Raw genomic sequence first — 16,999 nt, 5'->3', positions numbered from 1 at the left:
CAGTTTATACAAGCCAGATCATTGAGGATATTGTTGATTTAACACAGAATAGAAAAAGTATTGTGCACCATTATGGTACACCATTGTGAATTTTGCAGCCCTGTGTTGTCACACGGTAGATCTAATTGAAAGCTGCCATGTGTGTTGTTGCTCTTCTTACAGTACCAAAGTATTGTGGCAGTTCTGCTCTCTGATAAAACGTCCTCAGAGGTAGATCATCTCTGTTGGCTAACATCCTCTTAGTAGTTTTTATGGTTGCCAGGGCTACAAGCATCTTCCTCTTGACCCATTAAATCTGGTAAAGTTTGTCAGTGACTGCAAGATTTTTTTATTAGCTTTTTGTTGAACTGTGCATGTCTAGAGAGCTGGTGTTAGTGATCTCTCTGAGTCATCTCTGGCCCATTCGCAAGACCACTCAAAGCAGTATTGCATTACACCACTGATATACCAACACATCAATAGACAAGGTCTAAAAAATCATTCAAAGCTCTGATCCTGACATGTTTTAAGGCAATAGGTAATATTAATTAGTATTTCAAATGGGGTTTTTTTCACAAAAAAGTTTTTTAATTACATCAACTACTTCTCCCTCATTGAAAAATTCAGAATCTATTAATATGCAAATCTTTTTCTTTTCAAAAGTTTAACTGCTGGAATGTCTCCTACTTCTCAATGTATGTGCACTGGAGGCTTCAAGTTTCCACATTATATTTGTGTACATTGCATACTGGACCATGATTGGCTTCCAAACTCGTTGTGATGTCACGAATCATACTTGTATGTACATGCCTTAAACTTAGATTTCATGTGAGCACAGAGAAATGTTTCCCCTTCAGCAGATAAATGTGAAAAGAACGTCTTAGTGTCGAACTACATCACATACATCATTCTGCACAGTGAAGCTCAAACATCCAAGTGAAGTAAGCAAAACACATTTTTGAGTGGAGGGGGACTTTAAAGCTAAAAAACTATAATTGAGCGCATAAAATATATTTGCTTTTACAAATATGGGTTATTAAATTTAATTGAATCATACATCACATTTTTATTGTGAATGCTTAATAAAATTTGAAGAAAGGGATCTAAGGAAAATAGGAAAATTAGAAAATAAAATGTAGCATCATATCCTCGATGGTATGCTTTTTCAAAGGATTTGAAGTGAATTTATTTCTTCAGATCTTCTTTACCTAAAATTAGTTAATATTGTGAGATTTTATACAATGATTACATTTCAGTTGCAATGTACTAAATGCCATGTATGATAAATGTTTTGTTTTGTTTATCGTCTCATTTCTCACACATCATGATGATTATCAGGGTTGTAAACAAATAAGCTGTTACATCTTTCCACAGCAATTTAACACATTAAAAAGTGGTGTTGCTTAAAAGGCTGTGTTTATTCCACAGCAGTCATACAAAAAGGAAACTGTTACCATGTTGTGTTACTCCCTAAGATGTCCACGCTTGTCCTGCATGTAATTAGCACTTAACTACTGTGGAGAGAGGGAGCAGTTTGTTGAAGAAGGGTAATTATTGTTAAGGCATGATATCTTTTTTAACATGTGTCATCATGCTAACATTATGAAACTCTTTAGGCTTAACTCTGTATTCACTCCACATGTTGCAGTATTTTGTAAGATTGCTCTTTTCAGCATACTGACCACTTATGGAGTCCTGCCTAGTCATGCAAAACCTGCTATACATCACTCTGACTATCTATAGGCCTAGCACAGGGTAATAGACATAGTGATAATTGTAGCTGTAGAAGGAGACTTGAGACTTAGATTCAGGCTTAAGTCACAAAACATGAGGACTTGACTGCTATGACGAACTTGAGACTTGACTCCCTAAAAAACTGACCTGACTCGAGACTTGAAATAAAAAACATTCAAGTCTATAAAGTTCAACAAGAAAAAATAGAAATGAAAACTTAAGGAATAGCTTAAAAGTTCACTTTCTGCTGGCTGTAGCCTTATATCTAACAGACAGACATGAGAGTGGTGTTGATCTTCTTATCCAACTCACCGCCAGGAAGCAAATAAGTGTATTTCCCAGAATGTCGAACTTTTGCTTTAAATGGTTCCACTTCATAAGTTGGACGACTTATGAGACACAGATGGAAGAAAAGGATGGTTAAGCTTCAAAGTAGCAGTGGACAGGATATCCTGACTTTTCATCCTTAGTGTGGGTCTAAAAACGTTTGATGCTACACCACCCATAAAGCAACTCAATAACCCTGATGATGTCATTTTCTCAGACTTCATAAAGCTTCTGCCAGAGCCACAGAAGACATTATACAACTGTTTTCACAGGCTGCATAGCACTCCTGTTTACGAGTAAACTGATTTTCAAGTGTAAAATCGACAGAGTGCCCCTGCATTGAAAGGGCTCACTATAAACACAGCTTTGAAGAAAAATGTTGTAATGCACTTTAACAGCAGGCATTCAGAGACCTGAAAGACTTCCAGTTGGTTTGCAATTTGCTTAAGTCTTGTGACTTGATTGACTTGATTTTGCCCAAAAACAAAAGTCACTGGTAATGTTCATAGTTTTTACCATGTATACCTCAGGGCTACATGATTTTAGCATGGTTAGCATTTAGAAGTGCATGCAGGGCAGCTAGTATCAAAGATAGCTTTGTTTATGAACTCAAATAGATATTTTGAGTGCCAAATAAAGTAATGTTTATTGGGTGGGTGTTCCAGTAGTAAAAGATTGTTTTAAGTTGGAGGAATGTTAATGAATCATTGAGGTTTTTTTTTGCCTAGTCCCACCACTTCTCCTGCCCAGTGACCCCAGAAGGAATTCTCACCACAGATTTCAGTATTACTGAACTGACATTGTTTCCTCTCCCAGCTGACTGTGATTACAGGCAAACCTTCAGTGCAGGCTAATCTGTCACACACAACACTCATATTGCAGCTGTGATTGTGTGTTTAGAGTATGATAAAACGTCAGTGTCAAATTATAGGGTAGCTCACTCATCAGACAGGAGTTTCCAGTGTGTGTGTTCATTTTCATTTGACTTTTACACTCGCTAGTTTGATCCAGTTTCCGGTGAGAACTTTATCAACTGTTTCATTGTGTGAACATATGTGGGACACACATAAATATTTCTTACCCTCTCTGTGCTCTCTCTCTCTCTCTGTTTCACATGCTTTCACTCTCTTCCTGTCTTCCTCATTTCTCTTTCATTTCCTTTTTTGTTGTTATTCTAACCGTATTTTAGGTCAAGCTAAAGTTAACCATATCTGATGAGTGGGCGAGAGGAAGATTTGCAATAGATAGAGACCATTAACTTGAAGGGAGAGAGAGTTGTGTGTGAAATGGTTAGAGGAATTCAGAAGGGAGAAGGAGAGTTGATAGAATATCGAAGGAGGGAAGATAGGGAGTCCCCACCCTCTTCTCTCTCCCTCTGTCATCCCACTCCCCTTCTCTTGGCTGGCCTTATTTGGTCATGTTACTGCTATAGCAGGAGGAGAGAGAAAGAAAGAATGGAGGAAGGATGGACAGATTGTTCTTTTTTTCTTCTCTTTTCGCCCTCTCAGAATTTAGAGCTTTGGTCTGATGAGCGGTGAAGTCAGAGGAAAGCCAGGACTCAGAGGGAGGAGTCGCTGATGTGCAGAAGTTTAACTCTGCAGGGGGAAAAAAAATGTCTCTGTGTGCTTCAGTTGCAGTTGTTGTGCAGCTTGATACAGAAGAGGAACTCTTCTGGGACAGAAGAGGAACTCGAGTATGCTAAAACTGTGTCCACATGCAAATCAGGGATCGTTTTCCCTCTAGTTTCTACAGTATCTATGAAAATGAGCAGCACAATCAGAGTCTGCTGACGACAGCATCGTCTCATCGTTGCTGCGGTTACGAACTCTCACTGACCACGACTTATTGCTGTGTCACACACACACACACACTCACACAGGGGTTATTGTGCGCTGTCAGTTACCCTTGTCTAACCACAGGATGTAACCACATATTACTACACTTTTATATATATAACATGAGGCGTGCGTACACACACACACACACACACAAACACGCACATGCATGCGTGCACACAAACGCATGCTTTCTGTCCCTCATTACTCCTCCCTGAAGCAGACAAAGCCCTTTGATCACACAGTGAACATGCGTTTAAAGTGCAAGCACACACACACATGCACTGACATGTTCACAGAGAGGACTGTGTGAATATTATAATATATTGTTTTAGTTATTAGGTCTTTGAATTAATCATTTGAAATATCAGATAGGAGTAATTTATTAATTCAAGCCTGTCGTCATTTTTTGTTGTAGAACCTCAGACTTTGTTGTCTGGTTTATGCTAAGCTGTTGCTGTGACCTGCCTCCCATACTGTAGCACTAACCATTCCAGGCTTCTCTCAGAGTGCATCACCATATTTCTCTTTTTTTGTTTTCTCTTCTTTTGATTTAAACCCACTTACCATTCTTAGCTATAAACATTGTGATTAGCCTCCTTTTTTTCTCCAGTTGATTATCAAAGTCTTACTGACTGTGTTACTGTTTGTCTGTTTGTATTGTCTCTGTGCTTATCTCTGTCTTTATCTCTATGCATTTTGTCTCTATTTATTTCTGTCTCTTTGTCCAGACTGTCTGTTCAGACTGTGTCCCATGAACCGCTACTCGGCCCAGAAGCAGTTCTGGAAAGCAGCGAAGCCTGGAGGGAACACAGACACAGTGCTCCTCAACAAGCTCCATGTAAGTGAAGTGACGACATGTTCACCTCCCTGCAGTCACTACAGACCAGTACACAATCGCAAAGACCAGTCCTCTGGGCTCACAGGATAAAGAAAAAGGACAGAGTTGCATAAGACTATATTTAGATGGTTTATATAGTTGAAACTGAATGCAAAGCTACACAGTGAATGTATAGAAATGTTGATGCTGTGCACTCTACACTACAGTTTAACAGCGGTTAAGTTTTTATGAATATTTGCTGAGGTAGAATTTTTAAAGTCCTTTTATAGACATTTCTGAAGCCTTTCACTCCTACTGTCCTACCTTTCTGCCCTCTACACTCTCCTTTCTCTTTCTGCTGCGATACAATACCATTTAAAGCAATCTGCTATCTCACCACACAGTCATAAAATGGAAGATTGCAATCTCTCCTGCGTTTCCATGGAGACGTGAGCCAGAGTTTTTGGTTAAAACCCCTCTGTTGAAGCATACATTTCTGGCAAATAACTTTGTTACTACTGTGCATTGTTTAACAGCTAACCAATCTGATTACTTCTTACCACATTACTGTGCAAAACTGGTGTCAGTGAACAATGTTGTGTGAGATTTACTGTCTTCATTTTTGACTATACTCCTTTTTTTTATCCCATCCTTGCATTCCAGCATGCAGCTGACTTGGAGAAGAAGCAAAATGACTCTGAAAACAAAAAACTGCTTGGAACAGTAATTCAGTACGGGAATGTCATTCAGGTTTGTTCCTCATCATCTGCTTGATATTTAGTCAGATAAACTTTGTTTTGAAACTTTGTTAGACACAACGTTTCAATTAAACTGAGATTGCTCTTACATGCCATCAATGGAGGTGATTTAATCTCACAAATTTTCCAAACACCTCTTATCTTAAATTTGAAATATGCCTCAGCTTGAGTGCATGTTGACCATGCCCACCAATATTAACCCTTGAATAAAAACTAAAACCATAAATTGCATGTTCTAGTAATACAATGTTGTGATTTTTTTTGACATAGTCCCAGTGAAGATGAAGAAGGCTGAAACCTCCTGCAGTCATAGTCAAACCACAAGTTGATATAATACAAATATACTGTATTGGATCCTGAACAGAGAATACTGGAGGCAGGCTTATAAATGAATTGATAATATTTTATAACACACATACACATGCACAGTCATAATATAAGCCACAAAATCTCTAGAAGACATCCACAGTTCATTAAGTAAGAAGATGACTTTCAGTGTAGTTATCAAGAAATCAGTGGAACTCTTTATTAGATGTCTTACCTGTTGTATGACCTGTAATTTCTTAAATAATAGTAATGGCACTAATGACTAGCAGTGCCTTAAATGCAAGCTGCTTTTATGTAGTCATTACACTATTAGAAGCACTTACTCCTCACCTCTGATTCCAGCATGTCCATTTGTCTGTATTGTCTTACACTGCATCTTGTGTCTGCTCAGCTCCTCCACCTGAAGAGCAACAAATACCTGACAGTAAACAAGCGTCTGCCTGCGCTGTTAGAGAAGAACGCCATGAGGGTGATGTTGGATACTGCTGGAAATGAGGGCTCCTGGTTCTACATCCAGCCCTTCTACAAACTACGCTCCATTGGGGACAGTGTGAGTCATCATATGTATACGTCTGTGGACATGGTGCATTGTGTGAACAGCGTACTGTATGTAAGTCAACGTCAGGCAAAGCAAGGGACTGAATCATGCCTGGGATGATATGGATTTTACATTTTAAAACTTTTTACAATACAGTAGCAGATGTTTATCTTTCTGGCACTTCTCCATCTTTAAAATTGACTTACTAATTTGCGTATACAGTAGTAAATCAGTATTATAAGTTTAGAATTTGCAAAATAAAGGTCCAAACCTCAAGGGCATAGGTCTTCTTTATCATCCCAAACCCTCAATGTGAGGCATCTATCCGATCACATCTATCTCTGGATGGACCTGTGCCAGCACCCAATTGGTGTTTACCTGATTACAAAGCTCTTGTTGGCACCAGCTCGACTTCCCTGCAGCAGGAAGTAGTGGGTTGGTGCCCAAGGACAAAATGAACCACGGCATAGACTGGGCTTCTCTGCTAAGCTCCTCTCGAAGTAGGTATGGCACAAGGCCTAAGCAGCAGGCCTTGGACAAAAAGAAAATTGGAGTCACTCCATACCTGCTGAGAACAGACAGAAGACACGTAAATGGATTCTGATGCTCTCCCATACCTATATGCATGTAAGAGATTCAAGGTTGAGTACATTACTGCAATTGAGTTGCACTGATGGTAGACCTATACATTGTGCTCCCATAGAGTACACATTGCTAAATACAGTCAAGTCAATTTTATTTATACAGCCCAATATCACAAATCACAAATTTGCCTCAAGAGGCTTTACAATCTGTACAACATACGACACCCTCTATCCTTAGACCCTCGATTCGAATAAGGAAAAACTCCCCCCCTAAAAAAATGTAATGGAAGAAACCTCAGGAAGAGCAACAGAGGAGGGATCCCTCTCCCATAGATGACAGACATGGAATAGATGTCATGTGTACAGAATAGACAACATACTTTTTTATACAACTTAATAAATTTACACTATAAACAATCATGATGACAAAGTTATAAATAGATTGTAACTATATGAAGAATGGATCCAGGAGGACGTTGAGCAACTTTCAGGTATCGCCAACCAGATAGGACCTTAGCAACACGACCTCCTCTTCATCATGGAGACCTGGAAGAGGCAAGACTACACAAACACACAAGAGGGAGAGAGAAAGACAAGAGGAGTGGCTGAATCACCTGGAGGACAAAGATCCAGATCCAAAACATCTGGAGTGAGGCAGAGAGAGAGATCCTGAGTGAAAAGAGAGGACACAGAGGAGAAACTAGAGAGAAAGAGAGATACATCCACACCCAGCTGTGCTTGACAGACAGACAGAGGGTTACAGAGATACAGTGGATTTCAGAAGGTTTACGGTATTCTCGTCGGCAAGACAAACATGGACTATAAGTATTATGCTGAATAGATTAATTGAGACTGAGACCGACCCGCCAGAAGGGTAATTGTAACAGGTATAAGGTAATCAAAAATAAGCAGCTAACTGAAGGTTATGGCGAAAAGATAAGTTTTAAGTTTGGATTTAAAGGCCCCAACAGAGTCAGACTGTCTAATGTCAGCAGGGAGGTTATTCCAAAGGAAGGGGGCATGATAGGAAAAGGCCCTGCAGCCAGTTGACTTCTTTTTAACTCAGGGACAGACAGGAGTATAATGAGAGCGGAGAGCACGGGATGGTATATAAGGTTTAAGGAGGTCACACAGGTATGAAGGGGCCATGCCCATTTACAATTTTGCAAGTCATTAGAAGCACCTTAAAGTCTGATCTGTGTGATATGATGAAATTTTCTGGTTTTAGTTAAGATTCTAGCTGCAGCAAAAGCAGTAAATACTAAACAGTAGTATAGTAAAAAAACAAACATGATTTTTTTGATTAAACATCATGGTCGTGATAGATTTCCACTTTCTTAAATAACTTGAATCCTGACCCTACAGTCCCTCTTTGGCATCTGTGCCTGTGCTAGGATTACAATGCATAACCTTTTGTTTCTTTGTTTCATATTTTTTGTATTTTATTACATCTGTTGTGTATGTGTGATTGCAGGTGGTGATCGGGGACAAAGTGGTCCTTAACCCAGTGAATGCTGGTCAGCCGCTCCATGCCAGCACACACCAGCTCGTGGATAATCCAGGATGCAATGAGGTTTGGCTGAGCCGCTGCAACTCATCTTCACTCCTCAGATGTGTCAGGAGTGTCGGCTGTTCAGAATCTAATTATAGCTTTTTTCTCATAACCACTCCTTGTTTATTAGCTGCTTGATGTGAAACACACAGGATTTTTCTCCTGTCCTCCACATTTAGCACAGTTAAGAACTAGGCTATAGCTTACGCTACATTTGGAAGGCTGTTTCTCTCTCATGACACTGGACTGCTCTGAGTTACTTAACAACATTACCTCTGTTATTTTCTCAAAGTACCTTACAGTTTTACGGAAACACAGAGACACTTAAAGGGGTTGGTCAGTTTTGGAGAGTGAGACAAACTAATTTATTCCTTATTCATGACCCCACAAGCAGTTAAAAGATATGTGCACAAATCATTGATAACATGAAGTGGCAACTCTTACCAAAGGAAAGAAGATATACATTTTTCAATGTTGGATTCGACACTTATTATTGTTTATTTAGAGAACATATCGATCTTTAGAAAAGTTTTAAGGTGTTCTCCTATCCTATCTTTAAAAACAAAACGGAAAAGTCATCCATGATATTGTCTCTCACTGTGCAGGGCCGCTGCCAGGAGATTATACATACAGTCAACTCTGATTGTTTGTTTTTCAGGTGAACTCAGTCAACTGTAACACCAGCTGGAAGATCGTCTTGTTTATGAAGTGGAGCGACAATCAGGAGATCATCCTAAAAGGGGTTTGTCCACCAGAAAAACATGTATTATGTTGTCAAGCAAAACAATAAGGAAAACAAGCAGGAATACCATACTAGCAAGTTTCTTCCAAACATCTTCTATATACAGTGGGTTCAGTAACAAACGTTCTCACTCTCCAGGGTGACGTGGTACGGTTATTTCATGCAGAACAGGAGAAATTCCTCACATGTGACGATCACAGAAAAAAACAGTATGTTTTTCTCCGCACTACTGGACGGCAGTCAGCTACCTCGGCAACCAGCAGCAAAGCCCTATGGGAGATAGAGGTGAGGAAGAATATTTTTCGAGTTAGCTTCGCTGATTGTGGTATGTAGTGTATGGTTTTAAAATGTTGTAAAGTGTGGTGGCGGTTCTCTGTACGTCAGTCATAAATATGTTTCCCATCATTTACTTTACTTACAGCATATCGGGTAATTCAGTCCACATCACCTGTTAAATAGATTGTATACTTTGGTGCAAGATGTTACTGCTGTGTGCTCTGGTATCAGGTTGTGCAGCATGATCCATGTCGAGGGGGGGCAGGCTACTGGAACAGCCTGTTCAGGTTCAAACACCTGGCCACTGGACACTACCTGGCAGCAGAGGTCAGTGAACCACAGACACTGTGTTTATAGTAACTGTAATTAGAACAAGGCAACACTGACAAAATCAAACTGTCAAATTTAACCAAACACCTCTATAATAGTATACAGTCCATCAATATATTTTCATTATATTTTAGGTATGACTATGACTATTGTGCTTTTTGAAGGTATTTACATGCAAAGCAGCCTTTAAGACCAGGAAAACACAAATTTTAGTTCAATTTAAGCTATATTGATATTACAGAAAACAATATTCTATTGATATCTATTCCAAGTGGTGAACCACTTTGTTTTTCCGCAGGTGAATCCAGAGTATGAAGAGGAGTGCCTGGAGTCCCGCTCCTCAGTAAGTGAGCCACACAATCAGCAAACTATCTCAGCAAACACTAATAAATAATCATTGTTTAAAATGTGTCCATTATTGTCTAATGGTTACCCAACCTAACTTGTTGATGTAATTCTATGGCACAAGAAAATACTTCCTTCTGATTGCCTGGCAGGTGTTAAACTTACACCATATATCAGGACACCTCAAACGCAGTTTCGGGTAATGTTTAAGTACCGTTGAAAAACAAAGGTGTAGTAATGTGCAAGTAACCATAGTAACAGTATGTATGCTTTACACTATGTTATCAGTTTACTCACTGGTGAAACTCACCAATCCATGGCTTTAACTGCCTACAAACAAACTTTAAAAAAGAACAGGTGATAGCCTCCCTTTTTGCCAGGCTGTGAAGATGGTGTAGCTAAGGAGAGTGAATGTCCCTTGACTGTAGTAGTTGCTATTCCCAGCAGTAAATGGCTGAATGTATTTTTGCACAGTGAGATGGTATTACATTTCAGTCACCAGCAGATGGCAGCCTTTCACTGTGAGTGCATCTTGCTGTATCTGCGCTTCAGTTATTTGCAGCAGCTCACTGAACTGGCTGTGACTGTCAATGTGAAACTGTTTGCATCTGCTGACCAGACAGTGACGACTGAACCAGCTCATGGTTGGTCTGCTCCTGAGTTTACTGAGTTTATTGAGTTTATAGTTACAAAAACCCAAAGGAGCTGAGGTATGGTCCCAGGCAAAAGAAAATAGCCCACAATTTATTGTGATGACTGTTTATATCATTATAGTTGAGTCTTATCAAAAACAGGACTAACTAAACTTAATTTTGCCTAGTCTCAAAATCTATTCAAAGCTCTGACTGATGTAATTTAGTCATAAGGCTTTTCTGGTGACCATTATTACTGTATTGAATTAAGACAATTCATTTTACTGGGAAAAAATTGTTGCTCTTTTAAGGAAAGTGGACTTTGAACAGTGATTGCCTTGAATTGCCTGCATTTCCTTTTTTTCTATTTTTACTATCTTGAGTCTGTTCCTAGAAAGCTTTCCACAGGAATAGTTAACCTTTTCACTGATATATCTGCCTCTTATTAATCTTGACACAAACATACAGATAATCTCAGTTGCTGAAAGGGAGAATATGTGTGTGGTTTAAATATGTTTTTTGTTATGCTGGCAATTTCTAATCATGCTCTCTTTTGATTGTTTTCCCTCCAGCTGGACTCAGAGCAAGAAGCCTTACGGGCCCGTTTGAGAAATGTCCAGGACAAAGTCATGTACACCCTTGTGTCTGTACCTGATGGAAATGACATCTCTTCCATATTTGAGCTCGACCCTACCACATTAAGAGGGGGAGACTCACTGGTACCCAGGTAGGAAGGCCATAACGTCTGTTTAGGACCTGTGTGATAGAGAAGAGCGTGGTCTATTCCCTGGTCTGTCACTCTTTCCACTGAAAACCAAACAGTAGACACATTACAAGTAGGGGACTTCCACTGTATATTAAGTAATCTCAATATGGTTGTAAAACAATAAACCATGGAAAAAATATGTGCATGTTAATGCTTTTTAATGTAACATAGTGGGTGACTCACTGTTACTCACAACAAACAGTATCATGCTGGTTACACAGGCAGCGTTCTTCCTCATGGTGATTACGCAGGCAAGGATATGCAGGTAAGGATATTCACACTAATAAATTGCAGATCATGTTCCTGGCATGACCCTTATTCGTGTGTGAGCAGATGTGTTCGTGCGTGTTTGGTGGTGACGATGGATTTCTTCATCATCATCTTTCACAAGAAATTATTTAAAGGGACAGTTCGTCCCAAATTCAAAAACGCATACTTTTCCTCTTACCTGTAGTGCTATTTATCCAACTAGATTGTTTTGGTGTGAGTTGCCGAGTTTTGGAGATATGGGCTGTAGAGATGTCTGCCATTTTTGAATATAATGGAAATATATGGCACTCGGCTTGTGTGAAAAAAATACATTTTCAACAGCAAGGTCTCTTTCCAGAAATCATGACCCGGTTACTCAAGATAATCCACAGACCTTGTTGTGAGCAGATTCATGTAGGAATTATCAGCAGAAAGAAAATAGTTCCTACATGAAACGGCTCACAACAAATCTGTAGATTATCTTGATCATTACTTATGCAAAAGCTAATCGGCGGAGGAGTGGAGAGGGGCGCAATCATACTCGTACATAATGTGAAAACGCCTTCAGGCTGTCTGAAGGGCAGGGGCTTGATAAATAATAAAAAGTTTAAGGGCACTTCATCACGTTTTCTTGCACATTGGGCCACCATAGAGGGCATGGTCATGTTTTATCTACCATAGGGGAATCTAAGAGGGCACTTTTCCAGTGTTTTTTTTAACATGGGGGTCCCTGAGTCCACCAGTGAGTGCAGACTGCTTGTCTTTATATTTGATTCTATAATGTCCGTAAATTTGCAAATTTCAGGGATGCCGAAGAAAAAGGATACTGCTCTCAGTTATTGGCAGTACTGGCAACTTGTGATTGAAGATGCTGTGTGTCATTACCTTTTCAAGTGTCAGTATGTACTATCTAGTGTTTGTGCTCCAAAAATAATATGCAATCATAAATAAAAATATTCAAATGTGTTTTCAGGAACTCGTATGTGCGCCTCAGACACCTGTGCACAAACACATGGGTTCACAGCACCAACCAACCAATTGACAAGGAGGAGGAAAAACCTGTCATGCTGCGTGTGAGTGACAGTTCATTTGCACTAATATGTAACAGTAGATCACCAGTAAACTGCTGCAGTTTTGTCAGGACTACAGTGTGTACATGATGCTGAGGTGAAATTCTGTTCTGGGTTTATGAGATTTTACGAGTCAGTAATAAACCAGCCACCAGTAATAAAAATCTAAACCAACGGTTGTCTGAAATAGCTTCTGTGCAGGTCCCTCCTTCCCTGCTGTGAAGTTACGGAAGTGTTTTGGAATAGAATATAAAGCCCTGTACATGTTTTTTCACAATAAATGTACAATTGCAGTTTTCATTGTGGATTTTGGGAAAAGAATTAAAACAAGTGAGCCCAGAGACCAATTCTAAATATCTATTTTTCTCTGATAGATGACACAGTTGTACATTTCTTTTCTGATTCAAGATTGGCACCTCGGCACTGAAGGAGGACAAAGAGGCTTTTGCCATTGTGCCCGTCTCCCCGGCTGAAGTGCGAGACCTCGACTTTGCCAACGATGCCAGTAAAGTGCTGGCCTCTATTGCGGGAAAGCTGGAAAAAGGCACCATCACACAGAATGAAAGGAGGTATAAAATGCATAGTGGTGCCAGATGGTGAATTTCTAACAGGACACAAGGTAGTCATGTATTATTGCTTTGTGTGTCTCTTTTTGCATGTGCAATCAGAGCGGTTACCAAGCTTCTGGAGGATCTGGTGTTCTTTGTGGTGGATATTCCCAACAATGGGCAGGATGTTCTAGAGATCATGGTCAACAAACCCAACAGGGAACGACAGAAACTCATGAGAGAACAGAATATTCTCAAACAGGTAATGCCTTAATATAGTGAATGTAACATTTTGAACAAACTTTTAGATTACATTTTCCATTGAACGTGACCTCACTGAACTCCCCTTAAGCTCCTCACCAAATCTTTGTAACACTCTTTATCGTAACTCTAAGCGGCATGGTTGTTAGGCCTGCTATCTGTATCTTTTTGGCTTTAACTTCAGTGTGGTTACAACTGTCACAACCTTATTCAGATCTTCAAGCTGCTGCAGGCTCCATTCACAGACAGTGGGGACGGGCCCATGCTGCGACTTGAGGAACTGGCTGACCAGCGTCATGCCCCCTTCAGGCACATCTGCCGCCTGTGCTACAGGGTTTTGCGTCACTCTCAGCAGGACTACCGCAAGAACCAGGTACAGTTTGTTAGGCCAAAAAGTCTGCTTTATGAACAGCGGCACTGTATGACATGGGTGTATGTGCCACTGGAGTTCGTGTAAAGGGGCATTCCAAATTTCCTTTATTAAGTCTAATAGTAAGTGAAAGAGGCCTTTGTTCTGTAGCAGCTCTGATATGATTATCAAAACTAAAAATCCCCTGAATCTAAAATGTGTAATTGAATGCCTTGTGCATTTTGGCATAGGATCACCTGCCGAGCCCCATTATTAAATTTTCTGCTAATACGAATACACAGAGCCACAGAGTGATATGTGCTCCTCCTATAACAAATGCTTGTAAATGTGAAATGCAACATTCCCATTTTCTAAGAACAGTTGATTTCTCTTAAACACATTACAGTGTAATTGTTAGAAGGGTCATTTCATTATATTGAATTAGGAGGCAGTCTGGTCCTGAACATGCTCTGTTTTTCTGCACACAGATGGCCTGTATCAGTCAATATAAGTAATGGATTAAGACATAATAAGGTTATGTCTTATAGTCCCCCTTAGAGAATGTAAAGAGATAAAGAGGCTAGGTTAATAATGGCATTTTTCACAGTCTGTGCTGTCTTGTTCTGCTTTGTGTATGCTCATACTGTTAGTCTGTCTGTCCCACAGGAGTATATAGCCAAACAGTTTCGCTTCATGCAGAAACAGATTGGCTATGATGTCCTGGCTGAGGACACAATCACAGCTCTGCTCCATAACAACCGCAAGCTGCTGGAGAAAGCATATCACTGCTGCAGAGATCGACACGTTTGTTAGCCTGGTCCGCAAGAACCGCGAGCCCAGGTTCGTGTGTTTTTGTGTGTCTGTATGTCCACCATGAACACAGTGATCTGGGTTAAAGGCAGAATCAATATAAAATAATTGGAATAATAGGCATCTTTTATATCATGATTATAATCTGCACATGATGATACAGTATCCTCTATATATGCATGCACACAATAAGTTCACTTATACCATGCCAGCAGAGTGTTCACACAACAGTGTAAACTACCACAGCCAGTAACTGACAAGTAAGGATATTCAACATTTTATTTTAACATACAACTTTAAGATGTGAACTTGTACTGAAGATGTGTCAGTATAGTGTACTTAAGGTGATCAAATGAAAGTGTGTTGGAATGTGTGGTCATTAGACATGGTACATATTATTCACTCTGGAAGGATGTTATGCTTTTGCAGACTCGCATGTCTCTGGTGCTTGAGTTGATCTTGAGTTTTTTTGTTTTATAAAGCATCATGGGTGATTGAATTTTGCATATCTGTGTGTGTGTGTGTGTGTGTGTGTGTGTGTGTGTGTGTGTGTGTGTCCAGGTTCCTGGACTACCTGTCAGACTTGTGTGTGTCAATGAATAAGTCCATCCCTGTGACACAGGAGCTCATCTGTAACGCAGTGCTGGATCCAGCTAACGCAGACATCCTCATAGAAACTAAGTGAGTAAACCCCCCTATACCTCCACCTATTTCTGCCTTATCCTCCTCATAATGCCAATGTGCGCTATGTGACATCTACAGAGGGCATAGATTTAAACTGATTTCACTTACTTCCTAACCAAATGTTGAATTAATCATTTAAACAATATCTGCAATCAACATCTGTAATTTGTCATATAAAATTAGTCCTTATTTTAAAGCCACCATGCATGTCTTACAAAGGTGTAAAGTCAAGTTAAGGGATGTAGTGCTGAAATGATTAGATGCTGAAATAATTAGTTGATTGACAAATAACTTATCAACAACCATTCTGATTAATCAGTAAATTGATCTTTGCTGCTTTCCTTTGTTTCATATCATTGTGAAGTTAATATCTGTTGAGTTTTGCTACAGTTCATCAGGCAAACTAAGCAAATTGAAGACATCACCTTGAGCTCTAGAAGATTAATCAATAGTGAAAATAACTGTTAACTGCAGCCCTACTGGGATATGTTAAAGATGCTGATGTGTCTCTATAGCAGTACAGATGTGTTTACCAGGCTTGTCCCATCCTCTTTTCACAACTTCTGAGGGTGACCGTAATGACATTGGCAGCCATTGTATCCGAATCCCAATGCTTTTATTAAAATTTGTCACAAATAAGTACTCATTTATTTCTGACAGCCTTTAACAAAAAAAATAATCCCTTCCTCCTGCAGACTCGTGCTGTCGAGATTTGAGATAGAGGGTGCGCCGCTCGGGGAGAACTCTGTGGAGTCGGAGGAGGATGAGGAGGAGGTTTGGTTGTTCTGGAAACACAGCAATAAAGAGATTCGCAGCAAAAGCATCAGGGAGCTGGCCCAGGATGCCAAGGAAGGCCAGAAGGAGGACCAGGAGGTGATCAGTTATTACAGGTAGTTACTGGTCTTTCTTTTCCATTTGGTTGTCTGGGATGAAGGAGATAATGCTATTCCCCAATCTGACTTAAAATTGAGTCGGGGGAGAGTCAGCATGTGGTGCTGATGACTGTAATAGTTTTGTATATGAGGAATAGGTTGCCTGTGAAGATAAAACAACTTGGGTTTGGGGAGTTCAGGCACATTTTGCTGTTTCAAATGTAAGTCTGACTCTAACTGTATGCATTTACTGCTACAGGTACCAGCTGAACCTGTTTGCCAGGATGTGTTTGGACCGCCAGTACCTGGCAATCAACAAGATCTCTGGCCAGCTGGATGTGGACCTGATCTTGCGATGCATGTCAGATGAAGACCTGCCCTATGATCTGCGAGCCTCCTTCTGCCGCATGATGCTGCACATGCATGTGGATCGTGATCCTCAGGAGCAGGTTACACCTGTCAAATACGCTCGACTCTGGTCTGAGATCCCCTCAGAGATCGCCATTGACGAGTGCGTAAATGGACAAATTGAATGGATTGTTCATTGTGGAATATTTCTCTCATGTAGAGAGCAAAATGTTTTTTGTTGAAGATTAATTTGTGCTTTTTTG

At 40.0% G+C, this 16,999-nt stretch overlaps 1 protein-coding gene across 1 annotated transcript in view; it reads left to right on the top strand.

Annotated features, from left to right (window-relative positions):
• Positions 1–16,999, top strand: part of LOC122869241 (inositol 1,4,5-trisphosphate receptor type 1-like) — a 69,645-nt gene that overhangs the window by 10,037 nt on the left and 42,609 nt on the right. Inside the window, 18 exon segments of the mRNA XM_044182032.1 lie at positions 4,607–4,716; positions 5,359–5,445; positions 6,172–6,330; positions 8,377–8,475; positions 9,113–9,196; positions 9,335–9,481; positions 9,704–9,799; positions 10,101–10,145; positions 11,352–11,506; positions 12,768–12,867; positions 13,273–13,433; positions 13,533–13,674; positions 13,888–14,046; positions 14,689–14,796; positions 14,798–14,862; positions 15,394–15,513; positions 16,212–16,406; positions 16,648–16,899. Of these exon segments, the coding sequence (XP_044037967.1) occupies positions 4,607–4,716; positions 5,359–5,445; positions 6,172–6,330; positions 8,377–8,475; positions 9,113–9,196; positions 9,335–9,481; positions 9,704–9,799; positions 10,101–10,145; positions 11,352–11,506; positions 12,768–12,867; positions 13,273–13,433; positions 13,533–13,674; positions 13,888–14,046; positions 14,689–14,796; positions 14,798–14,862; positions 15,394–15,513; positions 16,212–16,406; positions 16,648–16,899 (2,284 nt within the window).

Source organism: Siniperca chuatsi, linkage group LG2 (genome assembly GCF_020085105.1).
Source record: "Siniperca chuatsi isolate FFG_IHB_CAS linkage group LG2, ASM2008510v1, whole genome shotgun sequence".
NCBI lineage: Eukaryota > Metazoa > Chordata > Actinopteri > Centrarchiformes > Sinipercidae > Siniperca > Siniperca chuatsi.
This window is presented reverse-complemented; position numbering and strand designations above follow the sequence as displayed.